General features: G+C 43.0%; 1 protein-coding gene across 1 annotated transcript in view; it reads right to left on the bottom strand.

The window, feature by feature from the left end:
- Positions 1–10,801: 10,801 nt before the first annotated feature.
- ITGA8 (integrin subunit alpha 8) overlaps positions 10,802–26,260 on the bottom strand; it is a 180,110-nt gene continuing 164,651 nt past the window's right edge. The window contains exons 28-30 of the mRNA XM_069729449.1: positions 26,150–26,251; positions 17,983–18,105; positions 10,802–11,514 (exon numbers count right to left, since the gene is read on the bottom strand). Coding sequence (XP_069585550.1) covers positions 11,428–11,514; positions 17,983–18,105; positions 26,150–26,251 — 312 coding nt within the window. The 3' untranslated portion in view covers positions 10,802–11,427. The remainder of the gene's footprint in view (positions 11,515–17,982; positions 18,106–26,149; positions 26,252–26,260) is intronic.

Here is a 26,260-nt window from a genome sequence, read left to right as displayed (position 1 = left end):
GGACACACTGGGGGTAATATGCTGGACACACTGGAGCAGATTGCTGGACACACTGGGGCAGATTGCTGGACACACTGGGGCAATATGCTGGACACACTGGAGCAGATTGCTGGACACACTGGGGGTAATATGCTGGACACACTGGGGGCAGATTGCTGGACACACTGGGGGCAATGCTGGACACTGGGGCAGATTGCTGGACACTGGGGCAGATTGCTGGACACTGGGGCAATATGATGGACATACTGGGGCAGATTGCTGGACACACTGGGGGTAATATGCTGGACACACTGGGGCAGATTGCTGGACATACTGGGGCAGATTGCTGGACACACTGGGGCAGATTGCTGGACACTGGGGCAGATTGCTGGACACTGGGGCAGATTGCTGGACACTGGGGCAGATTGTTGGACACTGGGGCAATATGATGGACATACTGGGGCAGATTGCTGGACACACTGGGGGTAATATGCTGGACACGCTGGGGCAGATTGCTGGACACACTGGGGGTAATATGCTGGACACACTGGGGCTGATTGCTGGACACACTGGGGCAGATTGCTGGACACACTGGGGCAGATTGCTGGACACACTGGGGCAATATGCTGGACATACTGGGACAGATTGCTGGACACACTGGGGGTAATATGCTGGACACACTGGGGCTGATTGCTGGACACACTGGGGCAGATTGCTGGACACACTGGGGGTAATATGCTGGACACACTGGGGCTGATTGCTGGACACACTGGGGCAGATTGCTGGACACACTGGGGCAGATTGCTGGACACACTGGGGCAATATGCTGGACATACTGGGGCAGATTGCTGGACACACTGGGGGTAATATGCTGGACACACTGGGGCAGATTGCTGGACACAGTGGGGGCAATGCTGGACACAGTGGGGGCAATGCTGGACACACTGGGGGTAATATGCTGGACACACTGGGGGTAATATGCTGGACACACTGGGGGTAATATGCTGGACACACTGGGGGTAATATGCTGGACACACTGGGGGTAATATGCTGGACACACTGGGGGTAATATGCTGGACACACTGGGGGTAATATGCTGGACACACTAGGGGTAATATGCTGGACACACTGGGGCAGATTGCTGGACACACTGGGGCAGATTGCTGGACACACTGGGGCAGATTGCTGGACACACTGGGGCAGATTGCTGGACACTGGGGCAATATGCTGGACACACTGGGGTTAATATGCTGGACACACTGGGGGTAATATGCTGGACACACTGGGGGTAATATGCTGGACACACTGGGGTAATATGCTGGACACACTGGGGCAGATTGCTGGACACACTGGGGGCAGGACTGGAGGCATGGGCAGAATGTAGATACGGGGCATGATTGGAGACACGGGGCAGAATGAAAGACATGGGGCAGGATTGGATTATGGGGCAGGATGGGGAGATCATATGGAGTAGAATGGATACTCATGAGGGCAGGATGCGAGAACATATGGCTGGAGCCAGGAATTAGATATACGGGGCCAGGATGGGGATTATTACCATAGGGGCTAATTAAGGGATATTATTACTGCAGTGATGTATTTATTTTATTTTTTTTAGTATACTGTTTTAAATGGGGGGGGGGGCAGGCCTGTTACTGTGCAGAGTGACACTATGTCGCCTTTTTTTCTTCATGTGGTGTTGTGTAGAAGTTGTGAAAAATTAAGTAATGTGTTCTGCAAGCGGAGCTCGAGATAACTGTGTTATTTCTTGCAGAAACGAGTCCTGGCTGGAAGAAATGATGGCAGTCTGTGCTGGATGAAAGATGAAGGAGTTCACCTAGAGACATCACTGGTGAGTCAGTGTTACCTATACACTGACACTATACACTGTATACTATATACAGAGGTCCTGTGTACAATGTCACCAGTGATCACTGTATAACCTACATATTATATACAGAGCTCCTGTGTATAATGTCACCAGTGATCACTGTATTACCTATACATTATATACAGAGCTCCTGTGTATAATGTCACCAGTGATCACTGTATTACCTATACATTATATACAGAGCTCCTGTGTATAATACCACCAGTGATCACTGTATTACCTATACATTATATACAGAGGTGCTGTGTACAATGTCACCAATGATCTCTGTATTACCTCTACACAGACACTGCATACTAAGTACAGATCTCCTGTGAATACTGGCACTTATGGTGATAGTATTATGTTTTTTTGTTTTTTTTATTACTGATCAGTATTGTACTATTCAGTCACTATGTGGTGGTAATATGTGGTCTGGAAATGGTGTTGTGGTATTTGTCCCTTGTGTGTGCTATTTGGTCACCAAGTGGTGGTAATATGTGGTGTTGGCATGGTGCGGTGGTATTTGTTCCTTGTATGTGATATTATTCGATCACTGTGGTTGTAATTTGTGGTCTGGTCATGGTGCAGTGGTATTTGTTCCTTGTATGTGATATTGGTCAAAATATTCCTAAATTGTATTGCATATTTTAACAAAAATTTAATAGGTTACAGTAGAGTAGGGCCCGGCCATTTTCCTGGAATAATCTGGTTCAGGTATATCGTGACCCCCGTCACATGACCCCCGTCACATGACCGAGGGGGCCCACAGTGTCTGAACAGCCCGGGGCCCTGGCTACCCTTAATCCACCCCTGGCTGCCTGTGTGTGTGATGGCTGCCTGTGTATGTGATGGCTGCGTGTGTGTGATGCATTTGTGTCAGAGTTGCGTGTGTGTGTGATGGCTGCGTGTGTGATGCATTTGTGTCAGAGCTGCGTGTGTGTGAGCTGCATGCGTGTGTGTGAGCTGCGTGCGTGTATGTCATTATATAGTGGGGCTGTGTGTGTGTGTGTGTGTTATTTTACAGTGGTGCCGTGCGTGTCATACATTATGGCTGTGCGTATGTGTCATTATACAGTGGGGCTGTGTGTGTATGTGTCATTGGTGCATTCACTCTGTGTCATTCTATGTGACTGTAGACTTGTGCATCTCACATTGCTCGCAGAGCTGTGGTTATTTGGCATGTGTCTGGCTGCAAGTTTGTGATTGGCATACATGCGGTCACATGCCGACAAGACTTGCATGGCGAATGCAACTGTATTGAACAAGGCCCAAAACCGTCTAGTCGAAATGTGGCTGGGAATATATATATTGCATGATTGTGGTCACAAGACCACCTGTTGCCGGCACCAGAGAATCCTCATAACGCACAGTGCGCACGATATGAGGATTCACACATAGTGACTGTAGACATGTAGCATTATATCCGACAACCCCTTTAAGGATGAGCCGCTCCTCATGGGCCACTGCTGTGTGCTTGCCCCCCAGGCCAAAATTTGCCAGTCAGCCCCTGTCGATACCTATTTTTTTTTTTTCAGTTTGGCTACTTTTTTTTTAACTTTAAGACGCACTTTTCAGCAAGAAAAAAATCTTGATAAAAAGTCAGTTCGGTGGCAGCTTCCTGTGATCGAGGAGACCACTCACACAGCGTCATTCTGGATTACTGAGAAAACCATGTAACGGCCCGGCTCTCTGACTTTCACTTGATTAATCGGATTGGTCCAGGGCAGGAGAGAAAGCTACCAGGAGAAGCGCATCCCTAAAGCTGCAAGGATGGTGCGGGTCCTGGCTCACTGAAGGAACTTTCAGGTCATGTAATCAGTCATGTGCTAGGAAGGAAATGCAAAATGTAGTAGTGTATATAGTGTTCATTATATGTGTATTATGTTTATCTATATGTGTAAATATATAAGGATAAAAGAAAGTTGAAAAGCAGCACTAGCAAGCAGTATGTGAAAAATGGGTGCCAGACCTTCCACGCATAGACTGATCCTCAATATAATACAAAAAAGATGAAGACAGCACTCCTTCTTAGAAAGGCTCACACCTTGAGCCTAAACATCGCAGGAGCCCCTTATGGGCTGATAAACCACTATATTTTTCTAAAAAGTAATGTTTTCTTCTTTTTTATACTATCTATCTACCTACCTACCTATCTATCTATCTATATATATCGATGGAGCTAAGCTGTGTGTTAATGTAGCAGAGCTGTGTGTATTGATGTAGATAAAATGTGTGTGTTGATGTAGCTGAGCTGTGTGTTAATGTAGCTGGGCTGTGTGTGTTGATGTAGATTTGATGTGTGTACAGATGTAGCTGAGCTGTGTGTTAATGTAGCTGTGCGGTGTGTGTTGATGTAGCTGAGCTGTGTGTTAATGTAGCAGAGCTGTGTGTGTGTTGATGTAGATAAGATGTGTGTGTAGATGTAGCTGGGCTGTGTGTGTTGATGTAGATAAGATGTGTGTGTAGATGTAGCTGAGCTGTGTGTTAATGTAGCTGGGCTGTGTGCGTTGATGTAGATAAGATGTGTGTATAGATGTAGCTGAGCTGTGTGTTAATGTAGCTGTGCGGTGTGTGTTGATGTAGCTGAGCTGTGTGTTAATGTAGCAGAGCTGTGTGTGTGTAGATGTAGCTGGGCTGTGTGTGTTGATGTAGATAAGATGTGTGTGTAGATGTAGCTGGGCTGTGTGTGTTGATGTAGATAAGATGTGTGTGTAGATGTAGCTGGGCTGTGTGTGTTGATGTAGATAAGATGTGTGTGTAGATGTAGCTGAGCTGTGTGTTAATGTAGCTGGGCTGTGTGTGTTGATGTACATAAGCTGTGTGTAGATGTAGCTGGGCTGTGTGTGTTGATGTAGATAAGATGTGTGTAGATGTAGCTGGGCTGTGTGTGTTGATGTAGATAAGATGTGTGTATAGATGTAGCTGAGCTGTGTGTTAATGTAGCAGAGCTGTGTGTGTGTTGATGTAGATAAGATGTGTGTGTAGATGTAGCTGGGCTGTGTGTGTTGATGTAGATAAGATGTGTGTATAGATGTAGCTGAGCTGTGTGTTAATGTAGCAGAGCTGTGTGTGTGTTGATGTAGATAAGATGTGTGTAGATGTAGCTGGGCTGTGTGTGTTGATGTAGATAAGATGTGTGTATAGATGTAGCTGAGCTGTGTGTTAATGTAGCAGAGCTGTGTGTGTGTTGATGTAGATAAGATGTGTGTGTAGATGTAGCTGGGCTGTGTGTGTTGATGTAGATAAGATGTGTGTGTAGATGTAGCTGAGCTGTGTGTAGATGTAGCTGGGCTGTGTGTGTTGATGTAGATAAGATGTGTGTAGATGTAGCTGGGCTGTGTGTGTTGATGTAGATAAGATGTGTGTATAGATGTAGCTGAGCTGTGTGTTAATGTAGCTGTGCGGTGTGTGTTGATGTAGCTGAGCTGTGTGTTAATGTAGCAGAGCTGTGTGTGTGTTGATGTAGATAAGATGTGTGTGTAGATGTAGCTGGGCTGTGTGTGTTGATGTAGATAAGATGTGTGTGTAGATGTAGCTGGGCTGTGTGTGTTGATGTAGATAAGATGTGTGTGTAGATGTAGCTGAGCTGTGTGTTAATGTAGCAGAGCTGTGTGTGTGTTGATGTAGATAAGATGTGTGTGTAGATGTAGCTGGGCTGTGTGTGTTGATGTAGATAAGATGTGTGTGTAGATGTAGCTGAGCTGTGTGTTAATGTAGCTGGGCTGTGTGTGTTGATGTAGATAAGCTGTGTGTAGATGTAGCTGGGCTGTGTGTGTTGATGTAGATAAGATGTGTGTATAGATGTAGCTGAGCTGTGTGTTAATGTAGCTGTGCGGTGTGTGTTGATGTAGCTGAGCTGTGTGTTAATGTAGCAGAGCTGTGTGTGTGTTGATGTAGATAAGATGTGTGTGTAGATGTAGCTGGGCTGTGTGTGTTGATGTAGATAAGATGTGTGTGTAGATGTAGCTGGGCTGTGTGTGTTGATGTAGATAAGATGTGTGTGTAGATGTAGCTGGGCTGTGTGTGTTGATGTAGATAAGATGTGTGTGTAGATGTAGCTGGGCTGTGTGTGTTGATGTAGATAAGATGTGTGTGTAGATGTAGCTGGGCTGTGTGTAGATGTAGTTAATCTGCACAAAACCTAAGATAAAAGCAATGAGCAAATACCCTGCAGTAAGCAACAGAATAAATAAATAGCAGTACTCTAGGTAAATTGCATAAGATACTTAGTAGACATTAATTTGATCAAAAAATAGTAAAAACCATCACACTGTGACAAATTGCACCCAATCAGGATGGTCCCTAACTCTAGTATTTCACATCGCTATGTTTCAGTAGTCCTCAAAATAGACCTGTGTGTATGTAAAGCATGGCTTTGTGTGTTTTCTATTTTCAGCTGTCTAAACCTGGAGTGCAGCCTAAAGTATAAAAAAAATTAAAATTAAAATAAAAATAAGTAAAATATTTTGTGTTACCATATTTTGTAAGCCATAACTTTTTAGCTTTAATTTTACTTCCGGAAGAAGATGGGTGATTTGAACATACAGACCGCACCTTGGGTATATGGAGTAGCCTCCGCTACTTATTCTGTGCCATGTATGTAGCATCCACAATACAGGTGCCCCAGAAATTGTCTGGGATCGCTGACAGCCAAACATGGGGTCTTCATTGAGGGAGCTCTGTAGATATGAGGTGCTTACATTACGTACATTGGAGCATTGCTTGGGAGGAGATCAATGACTAGAGTTGGACAAAAAGAGTCACGCTGTCTGGGTCTATTTCAGTCCATCGTGGCAGCCGAACTAGGTGAGTTTTCACTTCTGCTGCCAGCATTCTTGGTACCTCTTATCTTCATGGAAGGACTCACGGCATGACGTTCGAAGGTCCTAGTAAGTGCAAGAGGCGCCCAAGATGCCAGGATGAGGATGTCAGCGACAGTATCACAGACTACCTTGATTCTGCTGCCACAAAGTACAATGGACCAAGGCAGCGAGAAAGCCCAACTCTGTTAGTGACCCATTCTTAAATTTAGAGCTGTGGTTCTGCGTAAGATGGAGGTCTAGATGTATCCACGTGCACCAGAAGCACAGCCAAGTCTTTGCGGTTTTATTCGGAGCTTCCATACATTTCTGAATTAACAGCAGTCCACGGGGAGTCATTTTGCCGTAGTCACTGTGGCCACCGATGTGAAAATTCCCCTTAAAAAATTCCTTAAAATTTTCCAGTTGATGTTACTCTATTGAGAGGAAATAAGTAAAACACAAACATTGTCCCATTTGCTCTTTTATTGTTTTGGAAAAAAGAGTCCTTTGCACATTGCACAGGCCGATAATATGTCTGTCGTCAAGCATCTCCCAGAATAATGGTATTTGCACAAGTGATGGAAGTTTTTTCTTAGTAGAAAAACAATAATGAAATGGAAGCAAAATCTCTCCAATGACACAAACTCCATGTATGGACCTAAAGCCAGAGGGAGCGAGCATGGAAAATACATTCAGTGGATTTGTGTATTCCAAGAATAGGTCCTAATAAAGTGTATCTGAAAATAAGATTGTGATCACGTGAGGAATGGAAAGGACTGGAATACACTGATGGCTTCTTTTTCTCTGGCTCGGGAATATAGTAAACCTATTCAAGATGAGAGTATAAAATACATAAAAAGGGAATATTGGCATGTGAGCATCAGAAGTATTTGGGCTTCTTAGGCTTTCTTGGCTATTGCGCAACTGCAACACCGCGCCCTGGATAATAAGGTACTGTTCAATATGGCATCATCCCTAATAACTGCATTTGGTACTCTGGTATTCAAAAAATACATAGAAAAAGACCCTTCAGATCTTAGTGTAAACAAGTTTTGGGTTTATTATATATTGCACTGAAAAGTTTCAAATGTCCTGTAAAGTTTAGACAAGCAGAGGGCCTCAGTTTTGACCCACAGTTGAGTATAGTCTCCTAGGACCATTCTCTGGTGGACAAGTAGGTGCCCCTCTGTGGACCATTCTCTGGTGGACAAGTAGGTGCCCCTCTGTGGACCATTCTCTGGTGGACAAGTAGGTGCCCCTCTGTGGACCATTCTCTGGTGGACAAGTAGGTGCCCCTTTGTGACACCTATGAGTTTGACAGAGACCAAACAAAGGCAAGACATTTCTCAAAAAGTTTTTTCTGTCTTTGCAGGGTGGTGTAATTAAAAAAGCAATAATGCCGACAGATTAATATTCCATCAATGGAAGAACAGACCACAGGTCACATCAGATATCAATGGTCTTTTTGCCGTCATTTTAATTATGGTACTGTCTTCCAAAACAACCTTTATAGATCCTCTAATAACTAGTCCGTCAATAAATGGCATTCTAATATCCCTAATATATGGCCAGGTTAAGCATCAGTGTTAAAGGGATATCCTTAAATGCATAGAATTGCAAGATACTTGTAAAAACAAGCAACTTTGCAAGTTACCTCCTATTAGAAATCCTCTCTGTTCTCAAGAACAGAAGGATATTTAATTCTCTAGGTTACTACCCATTGCCTATGTAACCGGCCACCTCTGCAGTCTATAAGCTGTGGTCAGTTTTCTAGGCAACGAGCGCAGCACTTGCAAGATCTTTGCGATACAGCTAGCTAGATCATCGAATCTGACTAGTTTCAGTGCTCTTTCGATTCTGCAGCATCTAGGCAAGCTGCCCAGCCGTGCTGCTTGTCATCAGGAGCACACTGCCCTCTAGCGAGCAGGAAGCTGGGAGGCAGAGGAGCTGTGTGCTCCTGAAGACAGAAATCGAGACAAATCCTGTAATGGTCTCAATAAGAGGTTTCGTGCAATAGAATAGATTGCATATTGTGTAATTAAAGATTATCAAAGCATGCAAACATCCTGGGCCTCATTCCTTCTATGTGACATTTATAGTGCTGGGGTTTTTGTACCCCCTGGCACAAGGGATATATCGTGACCTCTACCTCTGCCCTTCCGCAGGCTGTATGATTGGATATTCTCAATCCTACCTGGAAGAAAAATATCTGGGAACATCCTCTAGAACTCTGATTGATAGATGTGTGCCATCAATGACCCAATGTCGTGTTCGCCAAACTATAGTTCCCCTGCGTAAAACTTTCAGCAGACACGGACTCCAGAAGAAGCATTTCCTAATATAACATATTCCATATCATCTATTAAAAAGGAATAATGCTGAAGCGAAAAGTCTAGGAGCTTCTCCATAACTACTTTATAGAGTGAAGGGAGCCATTGGCCTAAAGTGGTGGTTGCCACTTTGTAGCTCATAGACAAAGGCAGTTAGAGCATGGCGAGAGGTGTAATTTTGCAATGACTAGGAAAACTATGGCAGGAGATGATGTAAAGTTGTTCTCCCATATAGGATATGTATCATCTTATTACAGTATAGAAAATAAATGCATGATCTCTGGGAGTCCAACTGCTCAGGCACCCTTCCATTATGAAAATGTGGGACCAAAGTCTCTTGTGTGAAGAAGTTATATTGAGCATGTGCTCCATTCACTGTCTACGGTCGCTACCATTCCATTCACACAGTGGATTTTTGGAAGCCAAAAAGGGAAGGGACCAAATGGTCATACCACAGGGATCATGCATATATCATCCATCCTATGGATTGAAGGCATGTTGTTTATGAGACGACCCCTATTAGCAGCTTTCTGATCTCCAAACTGCCACCACTAACCCATAAGTATTTTTAGAAAGTGTTGAAGAGGCTCAATCAGCTAGTAGTGATGACTATTAGACCAAAAAAGTGATGACAGGTTGCGTTTAAGATATATTGCATTGCAGGACCTGAGTAATCCAATCAACTACTGGTCTGCAGCAAAGGATTGCCCTCAGGAGATTTGTTTATACCATGTTGTATCAGACCCAACCTATGTATAATAGCAACTACTTAGAGATACATCTACACAGGATTTAGGTATGGTGGGTAAAACTTTACTTCTCTGCAGATCCACAAAGGACCTGCATAGTGGCCAGTGGCAGGATTTAATATTTGTCATGTGGTTTCTGTCATTCATAGAGGAAAGGTCTTCAAACATATGGATACAAAACCTGGATGATAAAGAAACAAGATAGAAGAAGAATAAACACTTTCCAAATGTGGTGCTGGAGAAGGATGTTATCAAATACCATGGATGGCAAGAAGAACAAACAAATCAATGTTGGAACAAATCAAGCCAGAAGTCACTCGAAGCTATGATCACCAAGCTACGACTTGACTACTTTGGACACATCATATGAAGAGAGTAATCACCGGAGAAGGACATCATGGTTGGAAGAATAGGAGGAACAAGGCGAAGAGGAAGACCTGCAACCCGATGACTTGATACTATTAAGATAAAAGTGGAGAAGACCCTGGTGGACCTATATAGGCTTGCGCAAGATTGATCTTCCTACAAAGTGGTCATCCATCTAGTCACTATGACACGAGACCGAGCTTGAGGCCGTTAATTAATGATAAAAAATTCCCCCTTTAAATCTGATTTTCTGGTCTCAATGAAACATACATAATCAGCTATGGAAGATAGGGTTATTTGAATGCTCTTAAGTGGACATTAGTGGTTTATTTGGCAGGATAACCTTGAAGAATCTGTCTAGCCACAAACTTGGCCACTAGTTAAAACCAACCCTAGTTTCATCCAGTCTTTCTTGGTTCATTATTATGATCAAATGCAATATTATGTAACCACCAACCATGAGTATTTGGAAAGCCTCTGTAGACCATGACTATTGGTCATGTGCTAGACACACAAAGACACGGCTTAATATGGTCAAAATGTAACAGTGTGACAAGTGATATAAATAAAGTGATTGTTATAAAAAGTGATCTCAGGTCCCTGGCCATTCAAAGAAGAACACAAAAAGTTCCAATAAATCTACTCAACTCTTGAAAACTCAACTCTTGACCCAGCCAGATTGACCTCAATAAGCATGATGTCTTTAGATTCGGCCACGGCCGTTATATTGAGTAGGTGTCAAGTAACGCTTTTGCATTAATTAAAAATGGCATATTTTCTATAAACAAGAACTTTTTGACATTTGTACAAATGTATAAAATATTTTACAGATCTCCGTTACATATTTTTTGAAGCTTCGAGAGGAAGACGAAGGAGTTTGTGCTTCATACAACAATTCTTAACTCCAACTTTTATAGTCAGTTTCAAAAACATAGTCCAAAATCTGACACTTCCCAGTGATCCAAAGGAGTTCTGTCCAATCATGGGCAGCACATTCCCAGATCCTTTACAGAACAGTAGTGGTTCTAGATTTGGTCAGAGAAGTCTACATCCCGGTACAGTAATGAAGGCACTGCCTTACAGTTTTTGTTACTCTCACAAGTCTCTGGAGAACACATCACGCAACTCTTCTGCGGGAAACCAACAAAGATTCAAGTAAAAACTCCATCTGTGATGTTGAAGGAATATTTTTTTAAGGCGTTGTTGAACAAAAATGTTCCTTGAGTAGTTGGTACAGCGCAACTCAGATGCAACGCGGCAAAGTGGCGATGCAGGTACATTCAATCTTTGGCCTCCACATTAGCAGTCTTACAGCAGTTGGTTTGTTTTCATGCTTCAGATGTCTTGTTTGTTAATTTTTCTGTGTCGTCGGTTACATCTTCCTGTGGCGGTCTTTCCCGATCGAAGAATCCACACTTAAAAAAAAAAAATTAACAAAAGAATGTTAGCACTAAAATTTGAAGAATTTTTGGCTTTAGCTATTATACTTTTTGGTTTGGCAGTACCGGCATTAGCCGTGCAGTCTGCCCAACAGACTTTGATGACGAGCTACTGATGAGGCCAACATTTTTAAAATCTGACCAGTGTCACTATATGTGGTAAAAACTCTGGAACGCTTCAACGGATCCCACTGATTGTGAGAACATTTTTTTCGTCGCACATTATATTTTATGATAATGGTAAATTTAGATGGATATATATTGTGTTCATTTAGAAAAATATTAGAAATTTGACCGAAATTTCCCAAGATTTGCATTTCAAAAAATTAAATGATTATCCCTTTAATTCAAATTGTCATACCACACAAAAACATAAAAGGGGTTGTCCATTTCAAAATAAGAAGTCTGCAGTCACTCTAGGTGACTGCAGACTTATGATTATCCCCAGTGTGCGCACTGTGCACTGCAGGGATTCACCAGGTTCTGAGCCGGGAACGGCGATTATACATGCTTCCAGGCAGAACCTGTCCAGTGGGCTCAGCCTCGCTCCATACACTTGTATACACCATATACACCATGACAACACTGATCATGGCTGATGCAGCAAGTTTTCAGCTATAGTGTACAGATGGCAGCTGCTGGATTGTCACCTGTCTGGTAAAAATATGTATTGGTGATCATTAAGGGGTTAAATAGAGAGATAAATCAGACATAGCACTTTGTCTGGGATGAGAGTGTGGGAAATGTCAACACTTTATTTGCCTTAAATTCCATAAGTCTTAGGAGTGAATTGGTCACTGTCTCCAACAAGGTCAACATCATCCTCTTCTGCTGATGTCATAATTTCTATGATGTGATTGACTGCCCCTCCCACCAAAATGGATGAATTCTAATGCTTGTTTAACTTAGAAAAAAAAGATGTCTAAAGGGACTATACAGGCTCGCTCTCAAGTCTGCAGTCACTCCTTGTGACTGCAGACTTGTGAATCCTTGTAGAACAAAGTGTGCACGCAGTGAGGATTCTCCAGTGCTGGGAGCGGGTGGGCGCATGACCGAAAGTATGCGATTCGCATGCATGTGATCATGTGCTGACTAGACATACGTGCCCTTGCTCAATATAAGTGAATTAAGCGATTTTGGACATGTCTAATGTGGCCGGAAGTATGCAAGTCAGCTACTTGCGTTCACATGACCGCCCGCTCCTGGCTATGGAGAATCCTGACAGAGTGCACTGTGAGGATTTACAAGTCTGCAGTCATACACAGAGTGACTACAGACTTCAGCCCCAATCCTGGACAACCCCTTTAAGAGACAATCTCATTTATATGTATAAATGCTTGGGTGGTCAATACAAAGGACATGAATTAATCCTCCCAAAGACTTTATAAAGGACCCGGGGGCATTCATGACACTTGGAAAGAAGGCGATTCCGGCCGCTAAATAGGAAAGGGTTCTTTACAGTTAGAGCAGTCAGTTTATGGAATACCTACAAAAGGTAGTAATGGCCGACACTATAACAGCTTTTATAAAAGGGCCGGATGATTTCCTCACTGGCATTGTGGGATATAAATAATCTAGGGATAGAAAATATAGAACTGGTGGAGAAACGGTGAACTTGATGGACCGGTGTGTTCAACCTGTGTAGCCATGAACCTACAGACAATATGACTTATTTAACAGATGGAATTTCCCAATATAAAGAGATTGGGGGTCTTTTGCCCTGTCTTTGGAACTTCAATGAGACTGGAAGTAAACACCTATAGATGAAGAGGCGGCTTCAGGTGGCGTCGAGAGGTCAGATATTCATGGTGTATGAACATCGAGATCCTTAAGCGTTCCTTTCCTGCTCTGATAGACCACCACCCATTATGTCTAAAAACCAACACAGACCATTCTGATAGTGGTGATCCACTCATATATATATTTTAACAAAATTGAACTGATAGAATTGAAACCCCCCGGGGATAATTTATCAAACTAAATGTGCCAGACTTTTGGAATAATTTGCGCTAAAAAAATTGTTTTTTATGACTTGCACCATATTTATGATGTGTTTTAGACACTTTTTACAAGTTGTCTGCATACGGGGTTATGACCAGTGCTAAAAGGGGTTTTAATTTATCAGAAAATGGTTTTGGCTTCACGTATGCCACCAAGCGCACAGAAAAATGTGCCAAAATTGTGGAGCACATATCTAACACAAAGTAAGGTAAAGTCAGGTGGGGAGAACTTCAAAGGTCTTATAACTAGACAGCTTTGTCAAACAATCTATTAGAAATCTGCAATTTATTGATAATAATAATAATCTTTCTTTTTTTAATAATAATTTGCAATCAAAGAAATAATTTTAACAAATGTGTTTACGTTTTCCTGAAAAATTTTGAACATTTTTTAACGAGAAACAATGAAAAAATCCTCAACAAACACACCAATTCTATAGCGAAGAAATTAAAAATAGTTTTAAAACGCACATTTCCTGTCTACCTGTTTTAACAATATAAAAAAATCGAACTTCTCTTTTCCCCTGAAGCTGATGGATGTAGCAGGCTTTAACCCCAGGGCCCCGGCTGAGCACTGGCTGCACGGCTATACTACTATAATGTTGTAAACTCATTATAAGAGGAGCATTCCTAGAGAAATATGTTTTTTCTTTAATCCCCAAATGCCAGTAAACTTCACGTCGTTGCTTTTTCCCCGAAAAAAAAATCCTGTATTTTATTATACAAAGCGATGAGGAACCATCGAATGGTTATGGTTACGGTTTACGGCGCTATTTTGGCCAACAGTCATATGATGGAAGCTGGAAATTGACTTTATAATAGTCTAGAGAATTACCGGTAATTGTTCTTAAGGGGTCTTCAGCCAGAAATGTTTTCTCTCTCCTGACCATAAAAGCATCCAAATATCCATCAAGGAACCTTGCACAAATCCATCTTAATCCCGTCTATCTCAGCACTTTTTTCTTTAATGTTAATGCTTTTTTGGATTAGGAATTCCAATTTTGGAACAAGATAGTTTTGAGAAGCTTCATATTGAGATGATACCGACCAGGTCCAAGTAAGATCCGGCATGTTTTAGGGCACTTGTAGAGGGCATTAATATATCGAGAGGTTTATGTTACCATCTAGAGGCATTATAACTATGTAAGGGGCACATATGGCAGCAGCGGCTCAGTATTGGGGTATCAGGTGCAGTAATAGGGACACATACGGCAGCAGTGGCTCAGTATTGGGGTATCAGGAGCAGTAATAGGGGCACATACGTCCGCAGCGGCTCAGTATTGGGGTATCAGGTGCAGTAATAGGGACACATGGCAGCAGCGGCTCAGTATTGGGGTATCAGGTGCAGTAATAGGGACACATACGGCAGCAGCGGCTCAGTATTGGGATATCAGGTGCAGTAATAGGGACACATAAGGCAGCAGCGGCTCAGTATTGGGGTATCAGGGGCAGTAATAGGGACACATATGACAGCAGTGGCTCAGTATTGGGGTATCAGGGGCAGTAATAGGGACACATACGGCAGCAGCGGCTCAGTATTGGGGCATCAGGTGCAGTAATAGGGACACATACGGCAGCAGCGGCTCAGTATTGGGGTATCAGGTGCAGTAATAGGGACACATACGGCAGCAGCGGCTCAGTATTGGGGCATCAGGTGCAGTAATAGGGACACATACGGCAGCAGCGGCTCAGTATTGGGGTATCAGGTGCAGTAATAGGGACACATACGGCAGCAGCGGCTCAGTATTGGGGTATCAGGTGCAGTAATAGGGACACATACGGCAGCAGCAGCTCAGTATTGGGGTATCAGGTGCAGTAATAGGGACACATAAGGCAGCAGCGGCTCAGTATTGGGGTATCAGGGGCAGTAATAGGGACACATATGACAGCAGTGGCTCAGTATTGGGATATCAGGGGCAGTAATAGGGACGCATACGGCAGCAGCGGCTCAGTATTGGGGTATCAGGTGCAGTAATAGGGACACATATGGCAGCAGCGGCTCAGTATTGGGGTATCAGGTGCAGTAATAGGGACACATAAGGCAGCAGCGGCTCAGTATTGGGGTATCAGGGGCAGTAATAGGGACACATACGGCAGCAGCGGCTCAGTATTGGGGTATCAGGTGCAGTAATAGGGACACATAAGGCAGCAGCGGCTCAGTATTGGGGTATCAAGTGCAGTAATAGGGACACATAAGGTGGCAGCGGCTCAGTATTGGGGTATCAGGTGCAGTAATAAGGACACATATGGCAGCAGCGGCTCAGTATTGGGGTATCAGGTGCAGTAATAGGGACACATACGGCAGCAGTGGCTCAGTATTGGCGTATGAGGTGCAGTAATAGGGACACATGCGGCAGTAGCGGCTCAGTATTGGGGTATCAGGGGCAGTAATAGGGACACATACGGCAGCAGTGGCTCAGTATTGGCGTATGAGGTGCAGTAATAGGGACACATGCGGCAGCAGTGGCTCAGTATTGGCGCATGAGGTGCAGTAATAGGGACACATACGGCAGCAGCGGCTCAGTATTGGCGTATGAGGTGCAGTAATAGGGACACATGCGGCAGCAGAGGCTCAGTATTGGGGTATCAGGTGCAGTAATAGGGACACATACGGCAGCAGTGGCTCAGTATTGGGATATCAGGTGCAGTAATAGGGACACATACGGCAGCAGTGGCTCAGTATTGGGGTATCAGGTGGAGTAATAGGGACACATACGGCAGCAGCGGCTCAGTATTGGGGTATCAGGTGCAATAATAGGGGCACATACAGCAGCAGCGGCTCAGTATTGGGATATCAGGTGCAGTAATAGGGACACATACTGCAGCAGCGGCTCAGTATTGGGGTATCAGGTGCAGTAATAGGGACACATACGGCAGCAGCGGCTCAGTATTGGCGTATGAGGTGCAGTAATAGGGACACATACGGCAGCAGCGGCTCAGTATTGGGGTATCAGGTGCAGTAATAGGGACACATACGGCAGCAGTGGCTCAGTATTGGGATATCAGGTGCAGTAATAGGGACACATACGGCAGCAGTGGCTCAGTATTGGGGTATCAGGTGGAGTAATAGGGACACATACGGCAGCAGCGGCTCAGTATTGGGGTATCAGGTGCAATAATAGGGGCACATACAGCAGCAGCGGCTCAGTATTGGGATATCAGGTGCAGTAATAGGGACACATACTGCAGCAGCGGCTCAGTATTGGGGTATCAGGTGCAGTAATAGGGACACATACGGCAGCAGCGGCTCAGTATTGGGGTATAGGGTGCAGTAATAGGGACACATACGGCAGCAGCGGCTCAGTATTGGGGTATCAGGTGCAGTAATAGGGACACATACGGCAGCAGTGGCTCAGTATTGGCGTATGAGGTGCAGTAATAGGGACACATACGGCAGCAGTGGCTCAGTATTGGCGTATGAGGTGCAGTAATAGGGACACATACGGCAGCAGTGGCTCAGTATTGGCGTATGAGGTGCAGTAATAGGGACACATACGGCAGCAGCGGCTCAGTATTGGGGTATCAAGTGCAGTAATAGGGACACATACGGCAGCAGTGGCTCAGTATTGGGGTATCAGCAGGATGGGGGGTTTGTGCAGGTTGGGAATAGATGGGGACGGTGCAGGAAATGTGAGAAGTCAGATGTGCTTTTTTGTCATCTCTGCAGTCGAGTCCCCGCTGAAGAAGTTGTCATGTCAGTCTGGGCAGGATGGAAACAATGTGAAAAATTAACAATTCCATCAGAAAGAACGTCAGCTGTAAGTCACTACCTATAACTGTAGTGTAATCACCTGTGTGATAAGCAGGACTGGTATCTACTATTATATCGTCACCGTATGGTGGTAATATCAGTGCTGTTCTTTGTTTTTTTTCAGTAACAGGGCAGTCATCTGTTGAGGTTCTCTTACATCCACTATTAAGGTTCGACACCGTAGATGTAATCAAGGTTACCAGGTTAGGGCCCCCCATGAACCAAACCCCTAGCTATGCCTCTCTAAAGACCGCATGCATTCAATGCCCTTACTTGTACTTTATTTTGTATTTCTCTAGCTTTCTAAAACCTACATACTGATAAAATAGCCAGGGATCGAGCATTCAGGATGCATGATATATCACCACTAATGGCACATCAGTTTGAATCCAAACTCGTATTTCCACAGCCAAAATCCACGGTTGACCCTTGGATACTGATGAAGATCTGCAATTTGACATGCCACGGAATACAAGTATATTAACACTGCAATGTCGTCAACTGGTCATTTCACTGGAGACCTCTAGATCATTTTCGTAGGAGCTAAGCAATGTGAATCTCGCCTTATTAATGCTACTTCCATTACGTCAATTTTTGCCGCCGACGATCAACTTTGTCAAAGTTAAGAAGCCAAATGTGATATATGGACCTTTTTTCCAAAAACATAACAATGACTCATTACTCATCTCTTACCTTCCACATGACTACAGTAAGTATGGCTAAAACCAACAACCCTAGTAGAATGGCCAGAATGATGACCCAAAGAGGGATGAAGAACGGTATATTTGGAGTCGTCCAAATCACCGACGTCTTTATCTGCAAGAAGAAAAAAAAAATCTATAAGTCATCTGCGTCCACATATTTCTCATCCCTCAGTCTTAACTTAAACAGGAAAACTGGAGGAGTGGAAGTCATAAAGAACAATCCCATTGAACATGATTCGTAAAGTACTTTCCCGATGAGATCTGTAATCTATACTGGATTTTGGAAAATGTTAAGAAACCCAAGAATCATGCAAACATAATTATATACAGTGATAAATGGGGAGAACTTCCTTTATGGGAGCAGAGCAAGAACTCTTAAGCCCATGCTCAGCTCTCTAGCAAACCATAAATCTTTCATATCTGATGGCTGAAAGGTTAAATATACATTTTAGTGCACTTGAATAAAAAATAAATTTACATCACTGCCATGAGAAAAAGTAAAAAAACTAAACAAGTCAGAACATTAAAACCTTCCCTGTAAACTTTAAGATGACATTTGGTTTTCTTGGCTCATGCGAAAAAGGAGAGAGATGCTCCATTGTTTTTGCACTACTGTGTCCTTATATAAACACACTTTATGGGAAATCACACATTTGAAGCCCATAAATCATTTCTTATTGCCATAAGCCAAAAACAAAATGTCCCTGTGATATCAATGCAGCTCTATAGGATTCTTCTAGCAAGAGAATAGAGCAAAATTTGATGAATTGGGAATCATAACGAGGACCTGTCAACAGGGCAGTTTTTTACCTTATTTTATTCCCACGGCCCCCCTGAGTATTCAGATTTTTGCATTTTTTTTTTTAAATCTGCCATACGATTCCAGAGATAGGGGCCTTTTAATTTAGTGCTTTTTTTTATAGCAAGGGGGCGTGGCTCACGGATCCTCAGGGGCGTGTCTTTAGGCTGCTCTGCACAATTACTACATGGGCAACACCCCTTTATAAAGACCATGAAAATTAGCAATAAGTTAAAAGGCTCATATTTCTGAAACCGTATGGCAGATTTACAAAATACAAAAAACTGAAGACTCAGGTGGGCAGCGGGAATAAAATGAGAGCAAAAATTGTCCACTTTTGCCCTTCTGACAGGTCCCCTTTAAAGGAGTATCCCATTTCATGAAATGATGGTATATTGCTATGTGATCATTTACTAATCTTGAGAAACCTGCCAGTGACCTCAAGTAACAAATTGTTCAGGGAACTGGAGAAATCCCCATTTTCGTGAATGTGGACATACTGTATTGGGTGACCACTGGCCACTGTTCTGGGCAAAAACAATTCAGGCTACAACAGCACTGCCTCCTCTTTATTCTCAGGATACCCATCACTTTATGCTTGTTGAGGGTTCAATATTGGGGATCCTCACTAGATTTGAGAAAAAAGATTCACAGGACCCCGGTCGGCATCCACATCGGTACTACCTGGCAGTTGGGTCAAGTCAATGTCTGGCTCTCGAATATCGGCACTTAGGCATCTTTTATGATTACTATGCCCCTGTGATGTTTTGGCGTGTGGCTGGCTGCAACATCAGAGGGCTTCCTAAAGAAGTTCCCACTGGTCAAAGATTCTAATCAGCACCGATGTGGATGCTCAACAAAGGTCCTGGAAATCTTTTTGCTAAACCATAATCCGCACCAATCATACAGAAATGTCATATGCCACCATCACTGTATCATTTGAGATTTTCCTGGAGTAAAACTTTGATGATCTTTCTTTGATAAGCAATCAATATTTATTTGCTGGTGGGATTGACCGTCGAGCTCTCTAAAATAAGTTCAGTCGGACTCTCATCTCTCTCTCCTGTTTGCAGCGGCCGCTCACTACTCCTTTACTGTGATCCTCTATGCAGCGAGTGCACTCACACTACCAGTGCAGTTGTGCAGGGTCATAGAATACAAGGACTGCAATACCAAACACTGCTGCATGTGTGAACTATTCGCAGTGCCTGCTTAAACAATGACGTGACCTCTCATTCTACTGATCGATATGGTACCAGAAGTTAGACCTCACCTTAAAAAGACTGGCGATAATATATTATTCCCCAAAAACCAAGGTAAACACCTACAGCACTCTACCTGAGTGAGGCATCAATAAAATTTAGAGTGGAGATACCAGAGTGATGTTAGGTGCCACCATACATATTCAATAGGTTGTGGATTCAATGCTCAAAAAATGACTGAACTTCAGAAATGTATTAAAGATTGCTTGTCAAGACTGATGATTTAGTTGGAACAAACAGACAAAGACCCATCGTACTGAGGTGGGACCTTAAAGATAGAGTCCTGGAAAAGTCTTATCTGTTGGTTCTGACGTTCAGTCCCATCCACCAGGTTGGGGATGATACCAGACACAGCCCATAAATGATACAGCATGGTCATCTGCCATTTACATAGAAATGTGCTGCACAGATGGTCAGGGTCGTGTGCGTCCCATATGGTAATGTTATCATAAGCAGAGCAGGAGGCAGGTGGACAATGTGGTCTTCACAGCATGAACTTGAGAACCTACAAGGGATTGAAGAAAATATCCAGTGTCGTAAAATGTGGAAATGAGGAAGAATGGTGAGTGAAGGACACCTTTCCCTGGACGCCGCCGGGTCTCTGCTCTTCCTTGATGGAAGGAAATCTCTGCTTCCTCTATCATGAAGCTGCTCATAAATTCTGAGTGATTCATTTTCATGTTCATACACTGCAACGTATCTGTTTTAGTATTGTCATACCAGATGTGACAAGGTGGCTTGAAACCTTCTTCTTGTAGGATGGGTCAGGAGCCATGTCATCTCAAAGTCATAGCCATTGGTTACATTAGGAATGTATGTACAGTAAGTCTTCGAAAAGCTTCTTTTTATGTGGGAATGCCACACTTATTGCATAGAGATTGGTCATTGTGCTCTCCAGGGGCAAGTTACTATTCCTTTTTTGTTACATTTTTGCATCTTTTTGATTTTTTTCCAGCTGGTGTCAAACTAAACCTTCATTTGCGACATTTTTCTTTTACGCTTCACCTGTTTCTGTCTGTGACAGTAGACAAGGTTTACTCTCGGGTGCGAACACTGACAGAGTTCACTTACCTCTACTGATTTCCCACCCTTGCACGTCTGCACTGACACTGCAGAAGCCATACAGGTGTGCGCACACACAGTGTTAGTGCGGGTGGACTTTCATTCCTCTCTCATGTGTGCAGTGGCCGCTCGTTACTGTATGATCACGTGTGCAGCGAGCAGACGCCATAAACAGGAGAGAGGGCTGAGAATGAGCCTGCACAGACACTGTGTGTGCGTACTTGTTTGGTTTCTGTAGTGTCAGTGTGGACATGCAAGGCCAGGAAAAAATTTCAGGCAAACGAGCACTGTTGATCAATCTAAGGGGAGGTGATCGCTTTTATTGGAAGGTGGACAGATTTAATGACCCAAGCGATATACACATTTTTGACTGCACAATGGTCATTAGATGGAGCTCCAAAATTAGGACACGTTCACACATTCAGTATTTGGTCAGTATTTCACATCAGTATTTGTAAGCCAAAATAAGAAGTGGCACAATCAGAGGAAAAGTGTAATAGAAACCCGTCACCTTCTGTATTTATCACCCACTCCTGGTTTTATATTGAACGTGTGAACATGGTTTAAAGCCAGATCCACTGACCACTGTACAGGGACTGGTGGTCCCCGAAGGTCTCTATATGCTTGGCCAGTGTCAAGAAGCCAATTGCTGAAAGACCACTGAGAAGTGGTAAAAGATCACATTCCCCCTCCCCTCATGCGCTTTTTTTTGACAACTCATACAACCCTTATTATTTACAAATGTGTTCTGCTTCTGTATGAGCCAGGCTCTGTGACGGAGTAATTAGGCCATAGGGATAAAACAAAGAATGCACTTATTTTGAGGGTAGGTTCACACGCGCATTTAAAAAATCATTTAGCGTTTTGTCCACTTGTCATCCGTGTTCAATCTGGTTTTTCTACTCAGCAGTTATCAATCATTTACAGATTCTTATGTTACAGAATTGCAAAGTATCCGTAAAAATCGTATTCCTAACTGTGGCTCCATATGGCATCCGATTTTTTTTTTTTTTTACGCACCCATAGACTTGAATGGGTGAGTCTCATCCAAATTATGGAGGAATGCACTACATACTGATTTTTTTCTCACCCAGAAAAAAAAATCGTTCATCAGCACTGCCCCATTGAGTAACACTGGCCCGAGAGCTGTTTGCTTTTTCCACGGACAGCACTCAGACTAAAAATACGGTCGAGTGAGTCCTTAAAGTCAGTGGTAAAAAGTCCTGTATTTAACCCAATGCTACAAAAATTTTGTAGCAATATTGGATTAGAATATATTTTAAGGGGTCCTACGCTGATTACAAAGTGTCACCCTGCCAGGACCCGAGGTGATCAGCTGTAATCAGTGAGGAAACCTGGGATGAAATGATCAGTCAGAGATCCCACTATTGCCCATCAACCCTCTATACCATATCCTGTACCTATCCTGCTAAAACTTTAAAGGAGTTTTCTGGACTCAACATAAATTTCTGCAGTCCCTCTATATGACTGGAGATTGCCGAATCCTTGTAGTGTGTAATATACACACTGTCAAGATTCCTCTCTGTGTCTAACTTGAGCGGTCGGTCGTGATTTGCATACTTGCCTTTATGTACCAATTAGTTTCCCATCCTCGCCTCTCAATATTTTTTTATTCAGAGTAATTGTTATGAGTGTGTCACGTACTCCTGGAAGATCTGGGGTTATAAGATCAATACGTATTGGGAATCACAGATCTTCGATTTATCCTGTATGTTTGTGTCCCATATTCAATAGATTTGGTTTCCTTTGGTGCTGAAGTGGTGACCCTTTCTATGCTGGTCAGAAACTTGCAGCTCTATTTCAGCTGCTTCTGATCTGGTCATTACCTCTCCCTATAAAACCTGGCCAAACCTTCTCTGCCTTGCCAGTGAAAGCTTTGCTTTATAGCTTTTTGGAGACGTTGTGCTGAATAGGAGATCGTTATTGCTACTGGAGATTGTTGTGTGCTGTTTTTGGGTATATGATTTCCTCATTGTCCTATTTCCATTGGGTTGGTACATTCCTATCCTTTCCTATATACCTCTCCACCTTTGGTAAGTGTTTGTAGGTTTGTTGCTTTCTGTTATCCCGTTTTTTTGTTTGTGACTTGTTTACCTTATATTTCTGTCCCATGCCTCATGAGGTGGGGGAAGGGACAGATCAGGGTTTAACAGGAGCATAGTAAGATCAAAGACTCAGGCTTCTCTACCTTCAAGAGTACCCCCGGAACAGGGTTAGTTAGGGCCCAGTTCCAAGGACAGTTTGAGGCCCCCTTCCTTACGGAAGACTGTCACAGCATGACCGTAATGGATGAGAAGATAGTCAGCATATGAACGCAAGTATGCAAATTGCGGTCACATGCTGGAAACAGAGGAGAATCCTGGCAGTGCGCATATACACACTGTCAGGATTCAACACTGTGCAATCATATAAGGTAACTACAAAAATGTATGCAGAGTCTGAAAACTCTCTTTAAATAATTAAATGGCGTAAAATGGCTGACAGACTGATAGTTTTCCATGGTGCCGCGGCAGGGAGACTGAACAGTTATTGCCAGATTTCCTTGCTGAAAACAGCTGATCACTTGCGGTCAGTCTCTTCTAACAAGTAGGACCCTTTCTAGTATATTCTAATCAAATATTGCTACAAAACAAACATTTTTGAAGATAAGGGTTGAATATTTTTTACAATTAATTTTAAAAATAAGTGTATTTTTTGTTAAAAATGAAAACACAAATAAAACTTTATTTTGCTCTTTATGAACTGATTACTTGCTTGCAGCGCAGGACTGTGCAGAGGCAAAACACATTTGTAAAATGACTTCAGGCTACAATTATTATATGCAACATTTAGCTAATATTTGTTTTAGTGTTTCATTCCTGCACATGCCAAATGTCACATACCCCGGGCCTAATTTCAATGCATTTCGCCCCTTCGTTTTCCATTCAGTTGCAGACGCACGCAGCGAGGGTCACATAGCTGTGTAAATACGCCGAATACTGTAAACAGATGTCAATAATATTAATTGCCCTGAGCTCCGTCTTTATGTTTTCTTTAGAATTATTTCCAGCAATTGCATCCTGAATCGTTCGTTTTCTTCTTGTAATCCTCCAGTCTCTCGTTCAGTCCGGGTTTATAAGGATCCGCACAATTTATGAGCCCGAGCAAAGTGTTATTAGGGAACATCAAATATACAGCGAGTTTGGAGTCTCATTAAATGAGCTGAGTAAACACCAACTGCGCTTTATGACGGAGGAATTGGTCCCGAATTGTGGTAGAAAATGGTAATCGTCTCGCTGGAACAAATTTGTGCCCATTGATGGATGAGACAACCCTGAATTTATTAGTAATTGTCTATGACATTTTAGCAAGGGGTGGTCACCTGTAATCAGTCTGAGCGAGAATGGTTTTATTAGGGGGTAGTACGTCATTTAGTCTGTATTTAGGTGGCGGTAATACAGCCGCATTTTAGTGTCCATGTAAGGGTAGGTGCACATCCGAGAGAAACGGTACGATTATTCTGATCAGAGTTTGATCAGAGTGGTAACAGTTTTTCTCGAAGGTGGAGAGAAAAAAAAAATCCTCTACCTTCTCCATTCTGCCTGTCCATGAAAATTAGACTGCGCTCGGATGCCATCTGACAGTGGTCTGATGTTTTTTTACAACATTGCCAATTTTCGGCATTTTGGGCGTTGCCAAGATGGGTATGTCTCTGAATTTTTTCTCGGACCACTTGGTCCAAGGAAAAAATTGGACATGTACACAACTCCATAGAATATCACGGGTATGAGAGGTATCCGTGAAAACCATGGATAGTACTCGAGCCCTTACAGTCATAATACCTACCGATGTGTTATCTTAAAAGGCGTTACCCCCTGAAAGCAACCCCTGCCATATGTCCGGCTGCTGGAGGGGGTGCCAGTCTGACTACCGATACCCATCAGCTGTTTGCTGGTGTAGCCCCCAAAATGGCATTTTTAAAAATGCTGTTTCTGATGATAAATAGTTTGGGGTCCTTCTTCTTTTAACACTTTTTTTTATTCATGGCACATATTTTATACATTTTGGAAAACACGATCTTAGGCTATCAACAAAAACGAAAAACTAAATATGGTAAAATGGTCTTCGTGCCTAGGTGCGCCTATGTAAGAAGACACCAGTATGATAGGGAGAGGTCCTGTTACAGATTTTATATGGGCGCCCAGGGGGTAAGTTGTGTAAATTGACCACAATTGGCAATTTTTCAATCACCGTAGATTTCACCCATTACATGTAGGTACCTGTTGGCTCAGTCTCCCATTTCACTCTTTCGTTTGCTGAAGGGGCTGCAGAATTTGCCGGCAGGATGTAAAAGGAATCATCAGTCTTGTTATACATTACATTTTTAAAGGTAAGTAGGATTTCGGTCCCCAAACTATTAATATGTGCACATAGATTTTTCAAAGACAAGTCCAGCAATACCTTTACATGGCCAGTCCATTCCTCCGTTACTGAGAAATCAGCCTTTGAATTGATAAGCAAGTGAGGTTTAAGCGCTATTTGTAAATCTGTCACTCCAGCTCTATTCCCTGTCCAGTGCCTCTTCCTCCTGCGGTACTGATGGCTCTGTTTGCCTGGAATCAAACAGTCAAGAAGCCATCAGTCAAGCAGGAGGAGGTGTTGCTGGGTGGGGAATAGAGCTGGAGTGACAAAGGCTTCAGATCTACCATAGCACTTCAGCCACATTTGCATAACCATTTAAATTAAATGCTGATTTCTCATTAAGGGAGGAATGGACTTGCCATGTAAAAGTAAAACGTATTGCTGGACTTATCTGTGAAAGAGTTACATGCACATATGAATAATTGGGGTGTGAAATCCTGCTGGCAGATTAATTTTAATGTAAAACAATTGGAGAAATCTAACATAATACATATAATACACAGGCTGCAGTTACGACTGCGACTGCACCTCAGCTGAGTACACACAGCGAATACAATTATCCAGACACTACCCCTTTTACGTGTAGTTAATGAGCCGCATTGTGTACGTACCGCTATACTTGCTGCAGGCAGTTTTGCAGGTTGAACACTGTATGGCATCTTCTTTACTTCAAATGACACAATGGCGGTAAGTGAGTAAGATTCATTTTCTCTCTGTAACAA

The sequence above is a fragment of the Ranitomeya imitator genome, chromosome 6 (genome assembly GCF_032444005.1).
Source record: "Ranitomeya imitator isolate aRanImi1 chromosome 6, aRanImi1.pri, whole genome shotgun sequence".
Taxonomy (NCBI): Eukaryota; Metazoa; Chordata; class Amphibia; order Anura; family Dendrobatidae; genus Ranitomeya; species Ranitomeya imitator.
Note: the sequence above shows the minus strand (reverse complement) of the source record. Positions and strands in the feature narration are given on the sequence as shown.